Below are 24,305 nucleotides of genomic sequence, written 5' to 3'. Positions count from 1 at the left end.
GTAATTTTAAAAGTCCTGTGGTGGAGGCAAAGGGAGTCCACGCTGACAGTATGACCGTATTTTCTGTGGGGGAGTGGAAGGGCTATTTATTTTTTCATCTATCTATCTATCTATCTATCTATCTACCTGTCTGTTTGTCTATGTTTCTATCTGTTTGGCCTGGGGGCACTTACAGTTTTGTCTTTTTTTCTTTTATTTTCTTTTCTTTTTTAAAATATTTTATTTATTTATTTATTTGACAGAAATCACAAGTAGGCAGAGAGGCAGGCAGAGGGAGAGGGAGAAGCAGGCTCCTTGCTGAGCAGAAAGCCCCATTCGGGGTTCCATCCCAGGATCCTGAGGTCATGACCTGAGCCGAAGGCAGAGGCTTTAACCCACTGAGCCACCTAGGTGCCCCAGTTTTGTCTTTTTTACTGGATCGATTCCTGAAGCTGTGATTTAAGGGAAATAGTTATTGTGAGAAGACAAAGGGCAGCATCATGACATTCATTCCTTCCCCCTTAAACACCCCTCCCTGCTTCCAGACCGGCAGTCCAGCCCCCTTGCTGCTCCAGTAAGGCTGCCCTAATGGGCAGGGCCTGGATAGGGCTGCAGTCTCAGATCAGTTGTTGGGGGAGGAAGACTACAATTCCTTGGAGATTGTGGGCAAGATGGTACATATACCTGTGCATGCATATTTTTAAAGAGCGATTTTCAAAGGGATCATGGTTCCCAAGGAGTTGAAGACCCTTAGAGAGAAGCTGCTTAGGGCTGTAGGGGTTTCCAGATGGCTGAGGGGACGGGTTCCCCATCCCCATCGCCCGTGCCCACCTTTCCTCTCTCCCTGCCTCTGCTGTTCTGTTCTGTGCTTCCGTCTTCCTTTTGTCCTCTTTATGGCTCCAAACCTACTCCTGTGCATTTCACTTTGCCCCAAGGGCACCTCTCAGGGCTGAGGGTGCTTGTTTGTGGCCTTGCACCTGCAGGAGATCAAGGACATGCATGTTTGTAAAAACACACGGGACTGACAGCCTTTTTCAGTCCACCTGGATGCTTGCTGGGTGCGATTGATGTCATTAAGTCATGACAGCTGGGCATGAGACTTTTGCTTCAGCAGAATGCTACATTGATAGGAGCAGACCCACAGCTAAGAGGATAAACCAAAGCAGGGGGTGTGTACCAAGCCCGGAGTTGGAAGCAGAGCCGGCATTGTTGGTATGGGGCTCGCTCCCTTGCAGTCTGTTAGAGGTAGCTCAACTAACTGGCAAGGGAAGATCCAAGGGGAACACTATTTCTAGAGCCCGCTCCATTTGCCGGGTCTCAGGGCTTCAAGCTAAGGAAGATCATGAATTTATAAACGGTCTCTGTTTCTAAGAGGGAGCCCTTATTTGCATGCCCAATCCTGTGTTTTCAAAGTTCTTTTCTATTCGGTTGTTTCGTTTAAGCTTTGCAACAGCCAACTTAGATAGCTAGAGCGAGAAGGTGATGGTATTCTCATCTTCAGTATTAGGAAAGGAGACACAGTGCTCCTTTGGAACAGTGACGTTACCGCAGTCCATGCGGCCTTCAGGTTTACCCTGTTAAATACATTTTCTCTGTGCGACAGGTATGATTGGAGGTGATAAGAGAATATGAAATGATTGTAACAATGTCGATTTGCCATTCACGTTGGATTGAGGGAGCGCCATAGTGATGCAGAAAAAGCCAGGAATTTAGTCAAGAATTAGGACTTGGACTCCTCTTCTGTGAACTGCCAGCTAGATTTGAATCCCATCTGACCACCTGACCGCTGGGTGACCTCCTTATCTCTTGTTTCTCATATGTGAAATAGAGCTAAGACCAACTTGGCCACTTTCTAGGGCTTATGGGGAAGATCATGCAAGATACTCTGAAGGTTATGGTGTTTGATGGCTTGAGCTTGCTTGAGTTGAATAGCCCCTGAACTTACACATCCTTAATCCTCAGTAGGGAGGGGCTCTATGATCCACAACACCAGCCAGCTATTAGATTATTTGACACCACCAGCTGTGTAGGATGGACAGTGACTAGGCTAATCTATAAGGAGTTGGTGACAGCCACACCCTCACTGGGTCCAACCTTACCTGGCAACTGGGGACATAGCTTCATGTGTGGGATGATGTGAGGGGTGCTGGGAATGTCCTGTCACTTCCAAATCTTACTTCCTGTGAATATGCTTTTGAAGCATACCCTTATCAGCTTGTCTATGTGTTGTATTAGCAATAGTACTGGTCTAAGAGATAGAAGGCCAGCTCTCATGCAGGTTCTTTCCTTCTTCCTCCCTCCCTCGCTTCTCACTTCCTTCTTTCTTTCCTTCTCCTCTTCCTTACCATTCTGGTAACACTGATGACCCAAACCAGTATCCTCTTTTTTTGTTTTGTTTTCATTCTCTTTGAAATTTTTGTAGCATTTAACCATGGATTAAACATTTTTTCTAGCATTTAGCCATGGATTAATGATTTAATTCATGATACCCATGGAATTCTCTCTTTCCTTAGTATTTTATAAATTATGTGGCTCTTACTTATTAAAATCCTGACTCTTGAGGATTTCTTCATCTTCAGATGAAGAAACTTTTTCTTTTACTACTCCCTCTCAAAGACTACAGTCAGCTTTATCACCTTCTTCTCTTTCATCCACATTTATGTTCTAATTCAGTTAATCATTCATTTGTGTAACTTATATTCATTGGGTACCCATTCAGTGTCAGCCATAAGATAAGGATGCAGTAGGGAAAAAAACAAACATGGTGCCTAGACCCACGTGTCTTATAATCGAGTAGGTAGTTTCTATGTGGCATGATACATGCAGGAATAGGAAAGTATGGGTCACAACAGGAGCACCTAGAAGGTATACTGAAGCCAGTGTTGGGCATGGTAGTGAGAAGGGAGTGCAGGGTCAGGGAGGGACACCTGGAAGAAGACAGACATGATATGCAAGAACCTTTCAATGTATTCTGTTTGTCTTCAGGTAGATCGTCCATAACTCCAGTTGTAAGTGGCAGGTACTCAGACTGAGTTACAATGTAAGCTTTCAGAAACCAGAAATTGGTATCTGAGGATATAGTGGGCAACTTGCCAGTAGATATGTCTATAAGATATGTGACATCTTCACAAGGATATTGGGAGGATAGTTCCAGTTTAGGATGGTGATTGGAATAAAGGATGCTGCGGGTCATTCTTTTATTTTTTTCATGATATTATTCATGATTTCACACATACCCATTCATTCTTTCCACCGTCAATTTATTTCAGCACACTTTTACCTCTTTTTTTCATGCTAAGGCCCTTTTGTTTGTCTGCTTTTCATTCTATTTTAACATGTGGATGAAGAGATCAAATGCTTTGCCTGTCGCATCACTGATAAAAGCAAGCCCTGAACCCACCACTCCTCTGCTCTGTCCAGGAGGAGGAAGGAACTAGCTTGACACCAACAGCCAGAATTTGGTTCACCCGTTCTTGCCAAGTCCTTCCTGAGGGGCCTTCCTTCTCTCTTCCTCCTGTCTTCCTTCTCCTTCTCTTCCTTCTTCTTCTCTCTTAAAAGAGAGAAATAAAACCGTCAAAAGCCTTCAACCTGCAGGTTGTTGGCATACTACCCTTCTCCTTTTGGGGGAACTGTTGGGATCAGCACACCAATACTTCTCCAGGAGGCTGGAGGCCATTGCTTCAAAGGAGACATCCAGGAGCCTGGAAAGAGGGAGTGAGAACACCCTTCTATTTTGGGCCCGGGAAAGAAGGATTTATTGCCCTTCCTGAGACAGGCTGGAGGCAGAAGTCTGGGGCAAGTCTGGGTGCCTTGCTGGCTAGCCCCTGGGGCTGGTGGATGTCTGCTGGAGGGAGGGGGTTCATGGGACTCAGCCTGCACCTTAAACTGCTATAAATTTAATGGGCCTTCTCTGACCCATTGATCAGGAAGCAGGCTCCGCCAGGCCTGTGGGGGCCTCTTACTCAGGAGCACTCCTAAGCTAGCCACCCCTCGGCGTCTGGGCTGAGCAGTTGACCCCGACTTAATGAGACCACAACGTGGGTGTCCAGGGTCAGTTGTCCTGCAGGCTGCTTCCCTTGGAGCCAAATCAATATTTATTAATGATCTGCCCCCCTCCAGTGCCTCTGGCTTCACAGAGGGCCTCTGTTGCACCAGCCTGCCCAAGTCATTCATTAACGCTAAGCCCAGCAGCCCGTGAGGCGGTCGAGGGGCCCACAGAAGCCAGCCCACCACGGAGATATTTGCAAAGGTCATTAATGAGCTAATCTGATTTAACTTTTCAAGACGAAGGCCTGGGTCGCCGGGGTCAGTCTCTCTTCCCAGCACTGTACCAGGGTGGGGGAGAGGCCCACTACTGCCACTGAAGAAGAGAAAGGAAACATGAAGTTTCTACCCCTAAACCCGGGAGGCTTGGGAAGGGAGATGGAGATGGAAGGAAGATGGGGAGGACCCGGCGCTCCCCTAGGGATTTTCTTCAAGCACTTTAAATTCCTGCTTTAGTGTGTGACCTCCTTTCTGTCTCCAGGTGGGAGATCAGGAATCTAAAATCACCCCCCCTACTGCCCCCCACCTTATTCTAAGCCCAGTGGAGTAGTTCTTCAGAATCCTCATTTCACAGTAAGCGCAGTGATCTTAGCAAGTCCCTTCCCCCTTCAAGCCTCAGTTTGCTCATCAGAAAAGCAGAAAAAATGTCCACCCCCTAGCATTGCTTTGAGAATTATACAGTTAGAAATAATATACTTAGCATAGTATCTGGCGCATCCTAAGCTCTCAAAAAATTAACTTCAAAGGAAAAAAAATAGCTATAAGTTTTGTTGGGAAAATTAGAAGATCCCAGGTTCCTAGGTACAAGCTCTGACCCTGCCACCAGTGGCCTCTGAGACCCTACTTAACCAGAGAAGTGTTTCTGGGTTTTCTTTGTTAGGTTCAAGTGTAAGGGTGGGAGATCGACTTACTGTGCACGGGTCCGTCGCTTCTCACCCTAACCAAAGAAGCAGGCCAGGGATAGGCCGCCTCACCCATTTCACAGAGGAGAAGCTAGAGCCTCAGGAATCAAGTCACTTGTTCAGAGTCACAGAGTTTGTGGGTGGGAGAGATGAAACTTGAACATAGACCCGCCGGCTTCAGGCCCAGGATGTGCACACACTTTGCACAGGGTAAGGTGTAAGCTTTACAGCTGGGCCTGCAACCAGTTCACTTTCCCTGGAGCTGCTCAGTCTTGCCAACTCCTGGGCCGGGTGCATCTTCAACTGCAGATGAAGGGCCCCTGCTTCTGCAGGACACCTGCTCCATCAAGGGTGGGGAGGCAAGAAGGACTGGCGTCTACCAGCTGTAGGCTTCTGCTGTTCTCTGAAGACTAGCCATCTGTCTGTCCTTGTGGGGTTCCAGCCTTCATCTCCTCCATTTTACCCCAGTCTTCCCTTCTGTCTCCTGCCCTGGGGACTTCAAGCTCTGGCATCACACGGAGACTAATGGTCTTACAGGTACATAGAAACAAATACAGATATGCAGATATAGGGACATGGAGTACTTCGGCCTCTCTGAACTCTGAGACACATACCTACCTGCAAATATAAATATGTATGATATACGTATATAAATGTATATGTAGTATTGGAAGAAATAAATATGATAGGCTCTAAAACAAAGTGTAGGCTTCGTACAAAAAGGCAAAGGCTTGGTCCTGTTTTGTCTGGGGTCCTCTGTAGTCTCCTTTCCTTCAGTGCCTGGTCATTTCATGTGCTTCATGGCCACACTGAGGAAGTGAACCATGTCGGGACCTTGCTTCCCCGATCCCCAACAACCAGAACTTGCCTCTCTCGGGTCTCATTTCTTTAAGCCTTGCCCTGCTCTCCAAGGTGATGGCTGGTGAACTCCATCTCTTTGTTGTGAGGTCTGGCCTGAGTCTTCCTTTTACCCCAGATGACACATAGGCATTACACAGTGTCCTCTGGGAGATGATGCTTTAGCCTCAGGTGAGGTCTGGGGAGGGGACAAGTGAATAGATCCAAAGGTAGGGCTGCTGCCTGGGAAAAGTGTTTACCAGGCTTGTCACCCCTTGTCACTTGGCCTTCTACAATGATAATAATGATAATAATGGAACCAATTACTTAAAAAGCACTTGCTGTGTGCCACACATGGTTCTAAGCACTACTCACCCATTAGCTCATTTACTCTTCACATACTCTGAAGGCCATATTATGATTATAGTCATTTTACTAATAGGACACTGGAGGATAGAGGTTAAGTAATTTTCCTGAAGTCCCAAAGTTACCAAGTAGCAGAGGCAAGATTTGGACCCAGGCATTTTGGCTCTGAAATCTGTATAATTAGCCACCAAGCTTCGCCACTTCTCCAGCCTGGCTGTGTTCTGGGTCTTTTCTGGTTGGTGACAAGTCTCCAAAACTACCAGAGTTCCCTAGACAGGGGTTAGTGCCCCCACGGTCTTGCAGTGCTGCCTGGGGATCCCTCATAGTCTCTGTGACGAGGACTTGGGGCGTGGTGGGCTGCTCCCACATTTGTCTCCTCAAGACTCGAATCCTTTGATGTTTTGCAATCTTCTCATATTCTTTGATATATTTTTTTTTTCTTTTCTTTTCTGGGTTTGTCTGAACTAACCCATTGGTCTAACTAGTGTTCTCCCTTTGGAGGAGCTAAAAAAAAAAAAAAAAAAAACCAGAAAAACACCCCGAGCTGAAAATATGCTGATTCTGCTGCCCTCTGGCGTTCAGCGGGTACACGGCCGCACACACAGCTCTGAATCCCGTATCTGTGGAGCAGAACCTTGCTCCTTCGGTGAGAGGAGAGAGAGAAAGGGGAGGAGCAATGCATTTTGTGCTCAGTATTCCAAGCAAGATGGGCATACTGAATGAACTAGAAGCACATTTTTCACATGCCCTCTGGCCAGCCTCAGCCCTTCACAGCATTCTGGTAGGGCTCGAAAATACTAAATCCAAAAAGGATTACAGCAACAAGTGAATCCCATACCCCACGTAGCATAGAAGGTGAGGCTCAAGATTTGAAAGCCTGTTAGTATCGGACCTTAACTGTGAACGGGCTTCTGACTCCAGTCTCTCTTCTCTCCTCTTCCTTTTCTTCTTCCTCCTTCTCCTCCTCTTCTTCCTCCCATTCCCCCCTCCCCCTCCTTCTCTTCTTCCTCTTCCCGCTTTTTCTTCCTTTTTATCACCATCATTAAATTCTTCATCACCCTCATGGTTAATACAGAAAAGCACTTACTGAGAAACACGCACTGTGCTAAGATAGATCACATTTGCTATAGCATTTAATTCATGCAAAAATAAAGTAATATAGGAAGATGATTCTAATCTACATTGTAGATAAAACACTAAGGCTCTAAGAGATAAAATACTTGCTCAATTACACAACAAAATAAGCAGTGGACTTTCTAGTCTTGCCTGAAGGCTTTCTACTCTGCTTGCTAAGCTAAGGGCAGAGTTAACAAAAATTCCCTGGAGCTTGCCAGTGAGCATAACTGTGTTTACTATGTTCCAGTACTGTTCTCAGTGAACACACCTATTAGCTCGTTTAACCTCATATTGCTCCAATCAAGTAGTACTGCATTGTGCTATTATTATTCCCATTTTTACAGTTAGGGAGACTGAAGCACAAAGAGGTTTCATAATTTGTTCTGGGTGCCACAGATAATAAGTACAGAGACAGCATTCCAGCCAATTGGTGGCCAGCTCTGTTGCACTGGGTCTTGAAGATTGCCAGACTGACTCTCTCTGAGACAAACAGGGAGACAGTTCTGGATGAAAGACGGACCCTGGCTATCCCAGATCCCCTTGAACTATGGAAAGGCAGTGTCAGGGTGCCAAGACCCTCCCTCTGGGATCTGGAGTCACAGGATGATACATGAAATAATATCTCCCTCACTTTCCATCTCCTTACACCACTTTCTTTTTCAAGAATGTCCTGGCAGGGGCACCTGGGTGGCTCAGTCAGTTAACCATCTGCCTTTGGCTCAGGTCATGATCTCAGGGTCCTGGGATGGAGTTTCACATCAGGAACCTTGCTCAGCAGAGCGCCTGCTTCTCCCTCTGCCTGCTGCTTCCACTGCTTGTACTCTCTTTCTCTTTCTCTCTGACAAATACGTTTTTAAAAAATCTTTAAAAAAAGAATGTCCTGGCACTTTATCTATTTAAATGTATTTATTTTTACTTTCTGGTCACCCACCCCCACTACAATGTAAGCACCACGGCAGTGAAGACTCCTTCAATGTCTAGTGCCCTAGTAGTAGGTGCTGAACACTTATTTATGGAATCTTTTTTGAAAAGACGAAGAGTGCCCCAGGTCAGAGGTGGGGGCAGCAAGACAAGGCTGGCTTGCCCTGTCTCTGGGGGCAACTGTGACTGCTGGGATTGTGGATGATTCTCGAGCAAGAGAGAAAAAGGAAAGAGTGGGGAAGGGGTGCCCTGGAAGAGAGGTATGGGATGGCGACATTCTGGGGAAGCCGGAATGGTCTCAGAGGGGATCCTGGGCTCTGGCTGACTACAGTAGATGTCCTTTCTCAAGTTCTTCCAAACCCGGGTAAGGAATAGCCCCCATTTTCAGTGCTGACTACAGAGATCCATTGCACAAGGTAAAGCAGTGGACTCAAGAAGAAAGAAGAGCCTAGAGAAACATTCTGGAGACAAAGTGGGAAGCCAGGTGCCATGCTAGGTGAATAGTCTGGTGCTGAGTCATCTCAGACTCCAAAGTCTAACAGTTGGGACCCAGGAGGTCTATGAAGAGACTTATCCTCCTTGTTCCTCCACATCCTCATCTATGAAATGGGGATAGTAATAACACCCAGCTCCTGGGGGTGCTATGTGGATTGGGTGAGGGGATAAATATAATATGGGAGGACGGTGCCTGTCAGCAAGCCAGTGCTAGATAAGTCCTAGCTGGATACAGCTGCAAGGTCTGTTCCTGTGACTCTGACCACAGAGAGCCAACCTGGAGAAGTGGGCTGGGCTTTAGGGGCATGGAACCTCTAGGTGGGAGATGGCAAGAACACTCAGGCAGTCAGGCTCCAGAGCCCAGCTAACAATGTACTCTAACTCCCCAGAGTGGCAGGATGGATTCATGGTCACAGTGGAAACCACCGAGTCATCCAGGCCTGAGTTTGAATCCTGACTCATCTGTTTCCTAGCAGAGGAAGCCCTGTATCTGGGTTTGCCACCTAACCTCTCTGTACTTCAGCTTCCACGTTTGTGATCTGGGGAGACCAATAGTACCTACCTCGCAGGTTAAATATTTAGAACTGCACTCAGTGTTACTTTTTATCATTCACATATGGGACAGACAGCTTTTCACCTTACAGCTATGGAAACAAGGCTCTAAATGGCCCTCTGTTAATGCTGTTAGAGTAAGCATCTCATTTTTGTGGAACGTGGCTGATTTCTTGCCTGCCTGTTCTATGTTGAGATCACGGATGGCGCTTCCCCAGTTTGGCCACTAGATGGCAAGCGTGTGCTTTCCCGCCCCACTTGGTGGGGCAAGAATCCCAAACCACCTGCCTGAGATGGGAAGCTTCCTTCTATGGGCAAAATATTGGGTTGTACCCTTTGCCTACATTCTCACTTACTCCTCACAGTAATACTCAGATTAAAACAGATATTCCACCAATATGGTAAGCACGGTGGCTGACACGTGGTAAGGCCTCAAAAAACATCTGCTAATCTTCCTGTTATTGTGGCTGTTATCCCATTTTTATAGTTAGGATTGAGGCCCAGAGAGCAAAAGTAGGTAGATGCAGCCCAGAGTTCAAGTCGGACCTTACTGACTCCAAGTTCAGCCTCTTTTCCTCTAAACCTCATTTCAGGGGAAGCACTGGACGCCTTGGCCTCCCTTCACAGCTCCCCCAGCCTCCCATGTCTCCTTAGGCTCCATGAGTTTTCCAGGAGCTCTCACTTTCTTACTTTCTGTGTGGCTGTCTGCTAGTTCTTTAGATTTTCAGGGCTGCAGTTTTTCATCCGTGCAATAGAGGTCATAATGCCTTCCTTATTTTGGAGATACTTCAGAAATCAGAAACAGCAACTAGACCAGAGTTGGTGCTCCAGGGATGGTAGTTACTTTTGTGAATGCCGTACAAGTTAGCATAACCAGACTTCATTCGTTCCTTCCTTCCTCCATTGCTTCTTGCCCCCCACCCCCATGCCCTCCCTCCCCTCTGGGCACACACTCATGGTTTCTGCCTTCATGGACCTTATAGTCCAAAATGTCTTAGTCTCTGTTAATTCCTGGGACAATTCCACCCCGACATGTCTTCTTCCCTGTAGACCACACAGCTCAGGCCTCATCTCCTTCCCCACTACGTTACTCCAAAAGCAATCCTGCAGGTTCTTTAGGTGCTACAAGATATTGTCAAATCCTAAGCTGCCTGACTTCATTCTGTTTCATCCGTGACTTTCAAATTGGCTTGGGCATCAAAAGATTCTGCCAGGATGAAGCCTGGGAATATTTGGGAGGGCGATATGTGATAGAAAGATAGGGTCTCATGGGTTCATCCTTGTTTAAAAGAGAACAGCTCTGATTTTATCTGATGTATATTCTGGGATTACATGTAATACTCTGCTACTAAAGAAAATCTTCAAAACCACCCCACTATACTAGGTAAATTTGGAGATAATTCAGAGAAAATCTTCAGGAAAGAGAATATGTCTGGGAAGATATTTTAAAATTCTTTTCTGAGGTTCTAAGTGAAATAAACCAGACAGAGGAAGACAAATAATGCATGGTATCCCTTATATATGGAACCTTAAAAAAAAAAAAAAGCACCAATCTTACAGAAACAAACAGTAGGTAAATGATTGCCAGGGGCTGGGGGCTGGCAAAAAGGGGGGGGGCTGGTAAAAGGATGTATTTTAGCTAAAAGGTGAGTAAGCTCTGAGGATCTAGTGTAAGACATGGTGACCGTAGGCGATAACACTATATTATATAATTGAAATTTGCTAACAGATTAGAACTTAAATGTTTTTACTAACTGCCAAAGATAAATATGTGTGTGTTAATTAACTAGATGGGGAAATGCTTTCATACTGTATACCTGTATCAAATCACAATGATATGCTCTTTAAATATCTTATCATTTTATTTGTCAGATATACCTCAACAAAACTGAAAATTTTTTAAAAATTAGTTTCCAATGAAAATTTGAATAAGTTGGGGATTATAGGGGACCCTATGTGCCCCCCCCCCAATGGTTTGTCTAACTGGGGCTGATCCATGCTTCTGTCTTTGCTGAAACCTTTGGCCATGTCCTGCCGATCTTCCGCTCAGGATTTTGCCCTTTCTGTGTTTCAGTGCCCTGGTTCCCAAGAACCATCCAAGAGCTTGACAGATTTGCCAATCAGATTCTCAGCTATGGAGCAGAACTGGATGCAGACCATCCTGTGAGTCCCCCACATCGGTGCCCCTTCCCATGAGACCCTTTCAGTCCTCCCCTCCCTGACCCTACTCCACTCCCTGATCCCCAGCAATGTGTCTTCATTTGTTTGCTTGTAGGACAGACATTTGTAGGCTGTCGTCTTATACAGCATCACTGTCATAGTTATCGTGGTTGTTATTATTATTGGCGCAAATATAGGTTGGCCTCTGGAAACTATTGTTTATAGGTATATATGTGTATGTATGTATGTATGTATGTATGTATGCACAAATAGACAAACACACTCATATAAGTAAATAGTCTTTCTTTCTGTTTTCATACAACTGTAGAGGATTAAGTCAGGAGCTTGAGACACAGTAACCCACTAACAACTCTGCCAGGTATAGCAGGGCAGTGGTGACATTGGACTTGGATCCTAAAACCTGAGAAGAAGTTGAGGGAACAGTATTGTGCAAAGGTTCAGTGTCCTGAAAGTATCCGGAATATTTTGAAATGCAGAATATTTTGAAATGACTGGCTGCTGCATTAGGTGTGAGGGCCAAATTTTAAAAGGTCTGATTGGGGCGGGGGGTCCCTGGGTGGCGTGGTCAGTTAAGTATCTGGTCTTGGTTTTGGCTCAGGTCAGGGTATCAGGATCACAATCTCAGAGGCATGAGATCAAGCCCTGCGTCCAGCCCTGCACTGGGCTCCGATCTGAGCTCAGCAAGAAGTCTGCTAAATTTCCTCTCTGTCCCTCCCTGTGCTTGCTCTCTTTCTCTCAAATACATAGATAAATCTTTTAAAAAGTAATAAAAAAAATTAAAGTTCTGATGTACCAGACAAAGTACTCAAACCGTGTCCTGTGTGTGGTGGGCAGGGGAACAGGTCCCCCACTGGTTTCTGAAAAGACCAGGGTGGGGGAACTTAATCACTATTTTTTGTGGGGTGGAGGATTCCACGGAGAAGCAGGACTCAGGCCAGGGCCAGGTCTGCCTTCCTCCTTAGGTGAAAAGGGCCACTATCACATGGCCCATCACTTACTTTTTGTCCAGGCAAATGGCTTCTTAATCTTTAAAGGACTTGGAAGCTGTTTTAATTTACAGTGGTTTAGCGTAACTTAGTGAGAGTGTCTACATTTCATCTGGAGTCTGTTTTCTTACATCTCTGTGGGTCTTTACAGTTGAGTAAGTTGTGAACTTGATCTTCACAAAGGTTCTTTGCAGTAAGCAAAGCAGATGTTCCCATTTTACAGATAGATTCACTGAGGCCCAGTGAGAGTACACGACTTTTCTAAAGTCCTGTGTTAATCTTTGGGCCTTAAGACTCTTAACCCAGTGCTCACAGAGCCAGAAGACAAAGGTCCAGCCAGTGGCAGAAATTCCAGAGCTTTCTCAGAGACAAAGAGAGAGTTATTTCTGGAGTAGGCTGGTTTTTAAAATATGAACACATGTTGCTTATTCTCATTCAAATAGTAAATCCCTTATAGTGGACTTAAAAATACAGAGAAGCACGAGGAAGGAAATGAAGATCACCCATGATTCCAGTTATTTCCCTTTTCCTCTTGGAGGTATTCTGCATTTCTTTTTTTACAATGAGAAACTATTTTATTAACAGAAACAAAGTTGAATTCCCTCCTGACACCCGGATGTCAAAATAGGAAAAAAAAAATCACCTATTCTCACACTGTCCTGAAATAATAGGTGTTAATTTTGTTATGCTTCCTTCTTCCTCTCCCCATGTCTTTCCCCCTACCTCTCCTTCTATTATTTAGACACTAATATGAATGATTAAATTATGTATATCATAAAATTATTATATATAATTTTTTATGCATTGCCGTAGCTTCCTAAGCAGCCCCCAATGGCAAACATGTTTCTAGTCTCCCTATTACAGTAGTTACCTGGCCTGCGCATCTTGATAAGGATGTCCTATAGCTTCCTTGATTCTTACTTGTGAAACTACTTAGCTCAGGCTAGGAATCATATTTCAGTATCATATGTGTGTGTGTGTGTATGTGTGTGTATGTATATACATAAATATATTTATCTATATACACTTAAGTACCTTTCCCCTGAAAAACTAAAGGTAAGATTGGAGGATTTTCATCCCCATTCAAGGCTGTATCATTCCTGGGGATGGTACAGCCTTCTCCTGTGGGGCAGTAGACGTGCTCTGGGAGAGGCCCCAGATCCCCTTCCACAGGTCTTTGGCTGTGGGCCTTGGGAGCAAAGTGTCTGCGAAGAGATCATTCCTCTGGAAAAAATCATCTGGCCATGTTGACCCAGCCCATGGAATTGGCCCATCAGAGTGTTTCCTCCTCTTACCAGTCTCTAGGCCTCCTGGCCTGACCCAAGACCCTTCCCATTGGCCACACTTGCAGCTCCCTTGGGGCAGAGAGGAGAGAGGGAAGAGACCACAGACGTGGACATTTCCCTCCTCTTATTCTTGTGTCCCCTCACACAGATGAGCTGGTCGTCAGATTCCCTAGAATTCATTTCTTCTTGCAGACCCAGCCCACATTTTCGGTTCCCAGGCCTCTCGCTCTGATGAACTTTATCCTAAAAGAACAATTTTGTCAGGTACACAGTCTTCCCACGGAGGAGGCCAGGCTCTCTCTGTTCCCTCATTAGAGCCTGGGAACCCATGCGCCAAGGACAGAGTAAACCCTCCTGAGTGCTTCCCCACACTCCCTCAGGCCGCACAAGCCTTGGCTGCCAGTGTGAGGAGTGGCGGGTGTTCTTCCCCAAAGGACCCTCTGTTCCACTCTGTCCCTGGCGCAGTCCGCTCCCCTGCTCTTGGCAGTGTGCGCTGAAGTTTAACTCAATATCTCACTTCAGAGCCTCCAAAACAACCACTCAGAGAAATGCAGCCAAGGAAGGATTGTTCCTGCAACAGAGGGTAAAGGGCATCTCCGTCCCAGCCTTCACCAAGTGGGAGAGTGAAATAGGATAACTGCATTCCACTTGGCCTTCTTTCTTTTGTTGCCAGTGTCTTGCCCTCCCTCCTTCCCTTCTGCCTTCCTCCCTTCCCCAAACACTTACTAAGCAAGTGATACCCACAGCTCGCATTTCTTGAGCATAGACCATATGCCGGTCACTGTGCTAAATGCCTTACCAGCATTTTTTTAAATTTTTTAAAATTTATTTTCAGTGTAACAGCATTCATTGTTTTTGCACCACACCCAATGCTCCATGCAATCCATGACCTCTCCAATACCCACCACCTGGTTCCCCCAACCTCCCACCCCCCGCCCCTTCAAAACCCTCAGATTGTTTTTCAGAGTCCATAGTCTCTCATGGTTCACCTCCCCTTCCAATTTCCCTCAACTCCCTTCTCCTCTCTAACTCCCCTTGTCCTCCATGCTATTTGTTATGCTCCACAAATAAGTGAAACCATATGATAATTGACTCTCTCTGCTTGACTTATTTCACTCAGCATAATCTCTTCCAGTCCCGTCCATGTTGCTACAAAAGTTGGGTATTCATCCTTTCTGATGGAGGCCTAATACTCCATAGTGTATATGGACCACATCTTCCTTATCCATTTGTCCGATGAAGGGCATCTTGGTTCTTTCCACAGTTTGGCGACCGTGGCCATTGCTGCTATAAACATTGGGGTGCAGATGGCCCTTCTTTTCACTACATCTGTATTTTGGGGGTAAATACCCAGTAGTGCAATTGCACTAGCATTTTTAAAATTTAAGTGTGATAGCCATCCTGGGAGGGTTGTGTTTTTACATTCAGAGGAGAAATCTCAGACAGGAAGCCCTGTGAGCTGTGTCCCAGGCAAAGGAACAGGAGCTGAAATGATTCATAGGACATGACTCCTACCCTTCAGGGGCCTCTGGTTGTGGGAATACAGGGAGGATTGGTATCTATTCTTTCCCAAGGGGAGTGCCAGAGGTGACTGGGTTATAACTTTGCAGCTCATAGGTTACAACTTTATAAAGTGGTAAACTGTACAGTTGCTTGGCAGGCAGAATCCAAGTGGTCTGTTTGGTTTCCATTCTAAAACTGAGTCTCTTTTCTCTGACCATTCCCCAGCCTCGGTGGGACTGTCTGTGTGGTCTCCTTCATGGGGATACTTTTCCTTATCCTCTCACCTGCTCTATCCCTGCCGCAAAACCTCTATTCACTTCCTAAGGCCCAACTCATATGTTGGCCTCCTTGAAACCTTCTACCTACCTCTTCCCCAGGCCAAGTTTTTAATGCTGATACTATAGAACTGTGTGTACTTTGAGCACAGAGCATCAGAGAAAATGAGCATCAGAGAGCATACTTTGAGCACAGAGCATCAGAGAAAAATGAAGTCACTTCCTTATGAACTGTAACCTCATAGAAGGCATAAGATATAGATACACACACACACACACACACACACACACACACAAGTGAAAGGGTTATAGACATGCTTCCCAAACTGTAATCTACAAAAAAAAAACCTCACTATCAAAGTGAGAAACACTATATTCTTGAACCCCATTTTAAGCATATGCAAGCCCCATTATCTCATTAGGGGCTTTGGCAAGTCCTGCAAACATGAGACTCATTCAACCTAATGTCCATCAAACTTTTTTCCTTATGGAACTCCCTTTTCATGGAATACCTAGTAACATTATCTTAAATGGTAGTGTTCCATGGAACTCAGTTTGGGTAATATTGAGTTTAAGTCATAACACACAAAAGTACATGATTAAACACCAACTTTAATCATGGTTTAATGAATCAGAAGGCATGTGCTATCAGTTCTAAGGTCACTGTGGACTGGAATGGTTAGAGAGGACTTCTGGAAAGAGGGAAAATGTGAGTTGAGCCCTCTAACAACTAGGTAGGCTAACTGCTTATCAAACAATCCCCAAAGCTCCATGGCTTAGCCCACTGGATGGTTATTTCTAGCATAGGTCAATAAGAAAATTGCTCTACACAGTCTTTCAGAGACTAAGTCCTTTCCACTTAAGGTTAGCGCCTTCCTCCAAGTCCTCAAAGCCCTTTTCATTCTGCCAGCACATGGGAAAATGGAGTGAGAATCACTCCCGGGTCTTATGGGCCAGGTTTGTAGGGAACTCATATCTTTCCCTCAGATTTCATTGACTGCAGCCCAGTCACATGGCCACTATGAGCTTCAGAGAAGACTGAGAAAAGTGGTTGAGAAGTGTTCTCTGAAAGAAGGATGAGACACAGATCTTGGAGAGCCTCTGCCACACAGACCTTAACCCCAAGAGTTCCCTATTCCAGATCCCCTTGTGCCTACACCAGTGTCTAAAGCTGAAGATCTGCACTGGGGAGCTTTCTGGGGAAGAAAATATTAGTTAACTCAACTGTCCTTTCTTCTACTATCTGAAGCTTTCCGACTGTTTTTCAGTCTTTCAGATATAGATATTGAATTTCTCTTCTCTCCAGAAAGACTTACCCTTCCCAAGAGCAGGGCTATATTTCTAGTGCTTCTCTTCTCTTCCTTTCTCCCATTCAAACTTCTCCAACCGTGGGCCCCATTAGAGTCTGTTCTAAGGATGTCAGTCATCAAAGACTTGTTGCATTCCTCCTAAATTGCTCTGTCAAAGCATAATTTTCAAAAAGTTAAAAACAACTGTCATACAGGTATATAGTCAAGATTTGTCAAAAATCCATTAACTTGGTAGTGAGGAAACCAGCCAGATGACAACGTTGGTGTGAAGGAAGCTACAAAAGACCAAAGTGTGGATGGTCTTTAAAATTGAGTGCTGGAACAAGACAATAGAGATTGCTATACAAGTGATCAATATTCTAGAAGGCAATAAAGCCATAACCACAAATGTTCCTTTTTTCTACTGGATAGAAATCACTTGCAACTTGGTCATAAAATAAGTATTTTGCTACTTGTCCATCTTCTATAAATCAGCATCTTACCTTAAGAGTTTGGGCCTTACTAAGTAGTAAATCACACACCAAACACACAGACCCCTTGAGTGTACAGTGAGCTTGTTAGGCAGTGATCTAATTTTTTGGCATAATTTTTAACAGCTCCTACTCAGAAGTATGCTGATTATGCCATGTACTGAAAATCCAATGATAAGTGAAACAAACAGAGTCCTGAGTTTAATGATAGTAACAAGCATAATGATTATCTAGAAAGAGAAACACTCAGGTTATTGAGAAATTGTATTATAGAGGAAAACCAATAAACTTTGGAAAAAGCAAAGAAGGTCTCTAAAAATTCAGTTTAACCAGGATGGAAAGGCGAAGTCATAGCTTATTGGTTTGGAAGAGTGGTTAAGAGTATTCCAGTAAGAGGGAACAGCATGTGTGAAGGCCTTAATTCGGGGAAAACATAATGTGTTTAAAGAATTAAAATAAGACCAATTTGGATGAATTGGAATGTAGTACACAGAACTACTACTGTAGTACACAGAACTACTACTGCTTCTACACAGAGTTGGAAGCATAGGCAGAACCAAGTCACACAAAGCCCTGTGGACTGTGTTAAAAATTTTGGACCTTATCCTAAAACTGATGAGAGGCCATTGATTGTTTTTAAGGATGGGAGCAACCTCACCAGATCTGTGCTTTATAAATCTACTTGGGCTGTGTGAGGGGGGGACACAGGGAGAGAACCCAAGAAGGGCCACTTGGGAAGCAGTTATGGTAGTCCAGGCAAGAAGTGATAGGGACCTAAAGTAAGGGATAGCAGTGAGAATAAAGTAAAAAAAAAAAAAAAAAGATAGACTTAAGATATTTGGGAAGAAGAATGGACAAAAGTTGATTATCAGATATGAAGGAAGATTGAAGGAAAACAATGACTTCCAGCTTATAGGCTTGGACAACCAGGTATTTGAATAATCCTTCCCAAAACAGACATCTTGGCCTTATTAGTGGTGGCCAAGACCAGCAATAGAGAGTGGGCGAGGGGTGGGGCTGTTGTGAGTGCAGCCCTGGTCTATTGGTTTGCAAATCTCTGGCCAGTATCTTCATGGTGGTATTGGTAGATAACTGTACCACTTTGAACCTCTTGTCTCCCGTGTACCATGCATGGTTCCTTTAGCTGGTGTGGGACCGATGGAATGCAAACAGCCTCTCATTATTGGCATATATGAAATGGAAATTGTAAGGTAAGAATTCTACAGATGTTGTTTAGAAGGCCCAAGATTGGTGACAGAGCTCAATGACCCATTACAGAATTTATCTTTTTTGTGTTCTGAGCCAGATTTCTCAGCTTTTGGATTTCCCACCATTTTGTACAAATACATCATTTTTTGATTCAGAATATTATTTGGTGGCCTGACTACGTTATCTGACCTAACCCACCCAACACTGTGAGGTAGCTGACAGTCTCATCTTACTGAAGAAACCTAGGTTCTGAGTGTTGAACTAACTAACCTTAAGTCAAGCTCCTAATGACTGGGGTTAGTAAGCCTCCCAACCTGTCTGACTTGAATCCCCTGTTCTCCTTAGTAGTCTAAAGATGGCATTTCTGAGGTTTAACCTCAGCCATGACATAAAAATGATAAAATAAAGATCTCAGTCTAGAATACCCAGAAGACTTTACCATATCCAGTCCCCCAAATCCCCACAAAAACAAAGCCACACACTTCAACAGCCAAGTTGCAACAATTCTGAGATTAAAGAAAGTGATTGCATGCAGACAGCAGGTGATGTTATAACTTTGCATCCTATAAAATTCTCTCCATTTTGTCCCTTCCACTCCTCCCATCTTCTCCCTCCTCCCCTCTCCTCCTTCACCAACAATATATTTTCCTGTCAAAACATACTTGGTTACATGCAGTGCAACCAAAATTGCTGCTATTAGCTTAATTGAGACAGGGTGATTATAAATAAATTACATGCAGTGCTACTGAAATTGCTGCTATTAGTCTAAATTGAGACAGGATGATTAGTCATCATCAAGGGAAGCTTAATTCAGAGTGTACTTAATTCAGAGTGTACTCTGCATGGCTGCAGAGGCCCTGTGGTCATCTGGAAGCCCAACCGATACAAGGCCAAACCACCAAGAGATGGACTTCGAGGCCACGGTTTTCTTTAACTGGTAACTGAGGGACAGAAGCCCTTGCAGCCTGGCCAGTCAGGGCTTCTTGAAGACCGATAATGAACTTCTTAGGTACTTTGAGCTGGAAAGGACTGTCGTCAGAAACTTTCCCTATGGAAGATCCATGTGGTATAATGTGTGTGTGTGTGTGTGTGTGTGTGTGTGAGTGTGCGTGTGTGTGTGTGTTGATATAACTCAGTGTGTCAATCTTCTGTTACTTCATAACGGTTTGACTTGGATTTGTAATACTCTTACTTTTTTACAAATTACAAAGGAAATCTACACTTACATTACAAAACTTCAAAACATAAATAGTATAGAAAAATAATGCACTTACTGTTTCTCATTTTCATAACATTTGTTAGACTCTGGTATGCTTTTTCCATTATTTCATTTGTATATTCCCTTTGACAGAGTTGATACCTACTGGATATGCAGTAAGTTTTTTTTTTCCCCTAATGGAAATATCTTTGAACTACCTAGACAAAGTGCATTGACTGATGAATTGTTGAACTCTGCATCTGAAACTAATGATATACTGGATATTGACTAATTGATTTTAAATTTTAAAAAAATGAATGGAAGAAAATCCTGCAAATCATACATCTAATAAGGGGTTAATACTTGAAATATATAATTAATTCATACAAACTCAACCAAAAAATTCCAATAAGAAAATGAGCAGTGGAACTGAATAGATATTTTCCAAAAAAGAAATACACATAGCTGGTGCTCGACACTAATCATCAGGGAAATGCAAATCAAAACCACAATGAGATATCACCTCACACCTGTCAGAATGGCTATCATCAAAAAGGCAGGAGGTAACAAGTTTTGGCAAGGATATGGAAGAAAGCTAACCCTCATGTACTGTTGATGGGTATGTAAATTGGTGTATACACTTAGGGGCTGGAGAGAGCCATTTATTAATGACTATTAAATAAGACTGGTAGGTGAGGAGAACTGTGATGATCAAACCTTAATGACAGGCAAGCATTAAGTTTTTATTTTGAGTCTTAAGTATGGAGATGTGTCCTTCATTTAGTCTGGTAGGAAGGTTCCTAAAGGGGTGTGTTTAGTGGTTCTTGGAAATCAAATCACGGTGCCCAGTTTCCTGACTGTACCATCCCAAGGCAACTTACCTTCATCCAGCAGAAGTGCACCAAGGGTAGTTTCAAGTTTTTAGATTCCTAAGCCTTCCTACCTGTAATGAATGATTCAAAACCATTTAGTATTCTGAAGAAAAGTGAAGAGCTATGCTTTGTAGTTATTGTATCATAGAATCTTGAGATATAGGTTTGGAATAAAAATTTATGGTGATTTTGATTTTCCAACATGAAACACTTAAATTTCTCTCTTTCTCAAAATGTATCTTAATAAACAAAGAGATTCTTTCTTCCTTCCCTCTGCTCATCCCTCTCTCCCTGCCTCCTCATTCCTTCTTTCTGTCTTTCAACAACTGTTTGTAGTTCTTTCTATATGGCAGACTCCGTGCTACAGATTCTCAGATTTTATATATATATATATGTGTGTGTGTGTGTGTATATATGTGTGTGTGTGTGTGTACACACACACACATATATATACACACATGCACCCACACATATACACTCACATACACACACACGCACGCACATGCACACACACACACCCGTGGTTCTTTGGAAATGCTGGCAGGCCCTGATTGATTGATTGATTTTTTTTTTTTTTGGATGTGATTTTTTTATCTTTTTAAATTAACATATAATGTATTATTTGCCACAGGGGTACAGGTCTGTGAATCATCAGGCTTACACATTTCACAGCACTCACTATAGCACATACCCTCCCTAATGTCTGTAGCCCAGCCACCCTATCCCTACATCCTCACCCCCCAGCAACTCTCAGTTTGTTTCATGAGATTAAGAGTCTCTTTTGGTTTGTCTCCCTCCCTGATCCCAACTTGTTTCATTTTTTTCCCTCCCTACCCCCCACAACCCCCTACCCTGCCTCTCAAACTCCTCATATGATAATTGTCTTTCTCTGATCGACTTATTTCACTTAGCATAATATCTTCTAATTCCAGCCACATCGTTGCAAATGGCCAGATTTCAGTTTTTGGATGGCTGCATAGTATTCCATTGTGTGTGTGTGTGTGTGTGTGTGTGTGTATCACATCTTCTTTATCCATTCATCTGTTGATGAACTTCTAGGTTCTTTCCATAGTTTGGCTATTGTGGGAATTGCTGCTATAAACATGCCTCTTCCGATCTCTTTTATTTATTTATTTGTCAGAGAAAGAGCTCAAGCAAGACGATGGGCAGAGGGAGAAGCAGGCTCCTCTCTGAGCAAGCTAAAGGGGAAGATGTTATTGTTTATGGGAAAATGCTTGGAAGGAACAAAGCAAATCCAATAGTGATGATGCTAGTCTCTTGTCTTTGTAAAATTCAGATTACAGTTATTTTCTTTTTGTAGAATACTTCACTTTCCAAATTTATTAAGATATAATTGTCATATCACATTGTGTAAGTTTAAAGTTATAACATGATGATTTGATACACATAAATACTGCAAAATGTTTATAATAGTAGGGTTAGTTAATGCCTTTGATTACTTCACATGTTTAATATTTGTGTATATGTGTGTGTGCAAGAGATGAGAATACTTAAAATCTACTCTCTCAGTAAATTTCAAGTGTATGATACAGTATTATTAATTATAGTAACTGTGCATACATTAGATTCCCAGAAGTTATTCATCTTGTAGCTGGAAGTCTGTGCCCTTTGATCAACATCTGCCTTGGCTTGTGAGAAATGCTGTAGTGAAAGTGAGAGAGAAAATGTCTCTTCAGTATCTGTTTTTAATTTCCTTTAGATACATACAGAAGTGAGATGGCTGGCTCATATTGGTAGTTTTGTTTTTAATTTTTTAAGGAACCTCCATACTGTTTTCCATAGTGGCTACACCAATTTACATTCCCATCAACAGTACATGAGGGTTAGCTTTCTTCCATGTCCTTGCCAAAACTTGTTATCTCCTGCCTTTTTGATGATAGTCATTCTGACAGGTGTGAGGTGATATCTCACGGTGGTTTTGATTTGCATTTCCCTGATGATTAGTGTTGAGCGCCAGCTATGAGTATTTCATTTTTGGAAAATATCTATTCAGTTCCACTGAGTTTTTTTATTTTTGGAAATTTTGATTTTGGAAGTTTTTGGTTGAGTTGTATGAATTACTTATATATTTCAGGTATTAACCCCTTATTAGATGTATGGTTTGCAGAATTTTCTCCCATTCCATTGGTTGCCTTTTGATTTTGTTGGTTGTTTCTTTTGCTGTGCTGAAGAATTTAGTTTAATATAGTCCTGTTTGTTTACTTTTGTTTTTGTTGCTTGTGCTTTTGGTATCATATCCAGAAAAATCTTTGCTAAAACCAACATGAAGGAGCAATCCTGAAAAAGAAGAACAAAGAGGGAGGTATCACACTTCCTGAGTTCAAATTATATTACAAAACCACAGAAATCAAAACAGTGTGGTATTGGCATAAAAACATACAGACCAATCAATAGAACAGAATGGAGAGCCCAGAAATAAACCCATGCATAGGGAGTCAACTAATATTTGACAAGGGAGCCAAGAACACTTGATGGGGAAAAGATGATGGTCTCTTCAGTAATTGGAGTTGGGAAAACTGGATGGTCACATGCAAAAAGGACGAGGTTAAATACCTATCTTCTTTTTTTTTTTTTATGTCAAACAACCCTTTATTTTATTTCTCTAGTACATTAATTCAAAAAAGGAGGGGCTTGCCCAGTATAAATAAGCATTTTAGTCTTAACAATAGGCACATTTTCTATTAGATTTCTTTTTTTTAATTTCTTTTCAGCATAACAGAATTCATTGTTTATGCACCACACCCAATGCTCCATGCAATACGTGCCCTCTCTAATACCCACCACCTGGTTCCCCCAACCTACCAACCCCGCCCCTTCAAAGCCCTCAGAGTGTTTTTCAGAGTCCATAGTCTCTCATGGTTCATCTTCCCTTCCAATTTCCCTCAACTCCCTTCTCCTCTCCACCTCCCCATGTCCTCCATGTTATTTGTTATGCTCCACCAATAAGTGAAACCATATGATAATTGACTCTCTCTGCTTGACATATTTTACCCAGCATAATCTCTTCCAGTCCCATCCATGTTGCTACAAAAGTTGGGTATTCATTCTTTCTGATGGAGGCATAATACTCCATTGTATATATGGACCACATCTTCCTTATCCATTTGTCCGTTGAAGGGCATCTTGGTTCTTTCCACAGTTTGGCGACCGTGGCCATTGCTGCTATAAACATTGGGGTGCAGATGGCCCTTCTTTTCACTACATCTGTATCTTTGGGTTAAATACCCAGTACTGCAATTGCAGGGTCATAAGGAAGCTCTATTTTTAATTTCTTAAGGAATCTCCACACTGTTCTCCAAAGTGGCTGAACTGATTTGCATTCCCACCAACAGTGTAAGAGGGTTCCCCTTTCTCCACATCCTCTCCAACACATTAAATACCTATCTTATACCACTCACAAAAATTAACTTGAACTGGATTAAAGACTTAAATGCAAGACATTAAACCATAGAAATCCTAGAAGAAAGTGCAGGGAAAAGTCTCTTTCAATCAATTGGGCTTACCTCTGACTAAAGGATATGTTGTACTAACCCTGAAAGGCACTCTTGGATACTTTTTACTGTTTAGAAATATGCTGTTTATGAATTGTTGGGGGAAAGGCTGCCTGCAGGTGTGTCTCAGAGGAGAAATGATTATCTTCATTTTTACATATTGGATTGGTTTCTCATTTGAGCCCTTGCCCTAATACAAAGGTTGACAATTACTGAAGTGTAGTGAAAAGAACATGAAACTGGGTGATTCAAACCCTGGCCTCATCTTTGCTCGACTCCTTTTCCCCTGAG

General features: G+C 43.2%; 1 protein-coding gene across 1 annotated transcript in view; it reads left to right on the top strand.

The window, feature by feature from the left end:
* PAH (phenylalanine hydroxylase) overlaps positions 1 to 24,305 on the top strand; it is a 66,316-nt gene that overhangs the window by 23,162 nt on the left and 18,849 nt on the right. The window contains exon 4 of the mRNA XM_032844331.1: positions 11,287 to 11,403. Within this exon, the coding sequence (XP_032700222.1) occupies positions 11,287 to 11,403 (117 nt within the window). The remainder of the gene's footprint in view (positions 1 to 11,286; positions 11,404 to 24,305) is intronic.

This window comes from Lontra canadensis, unplaced genomic scaffold (assembly GCF_010015895.1).
Source record: "Lontra canadensis isolate GAN:19392208 unplaced genomic scaffold, GSC_riverotter_1.0 scaffold150, whole genome shotgun sequence".
Taxonomy (NCBI): Eukaryota; Metazoa; Chordata; class Mammalia; order Carnivora; family Mustelidae; genus Lontra; species Lontra canadensis.
The sequence above is the reverse complement of the archived record's forward strand: the minus strand, read 5'-3'. Positions and strand labels throughout refer to the sequence as shown.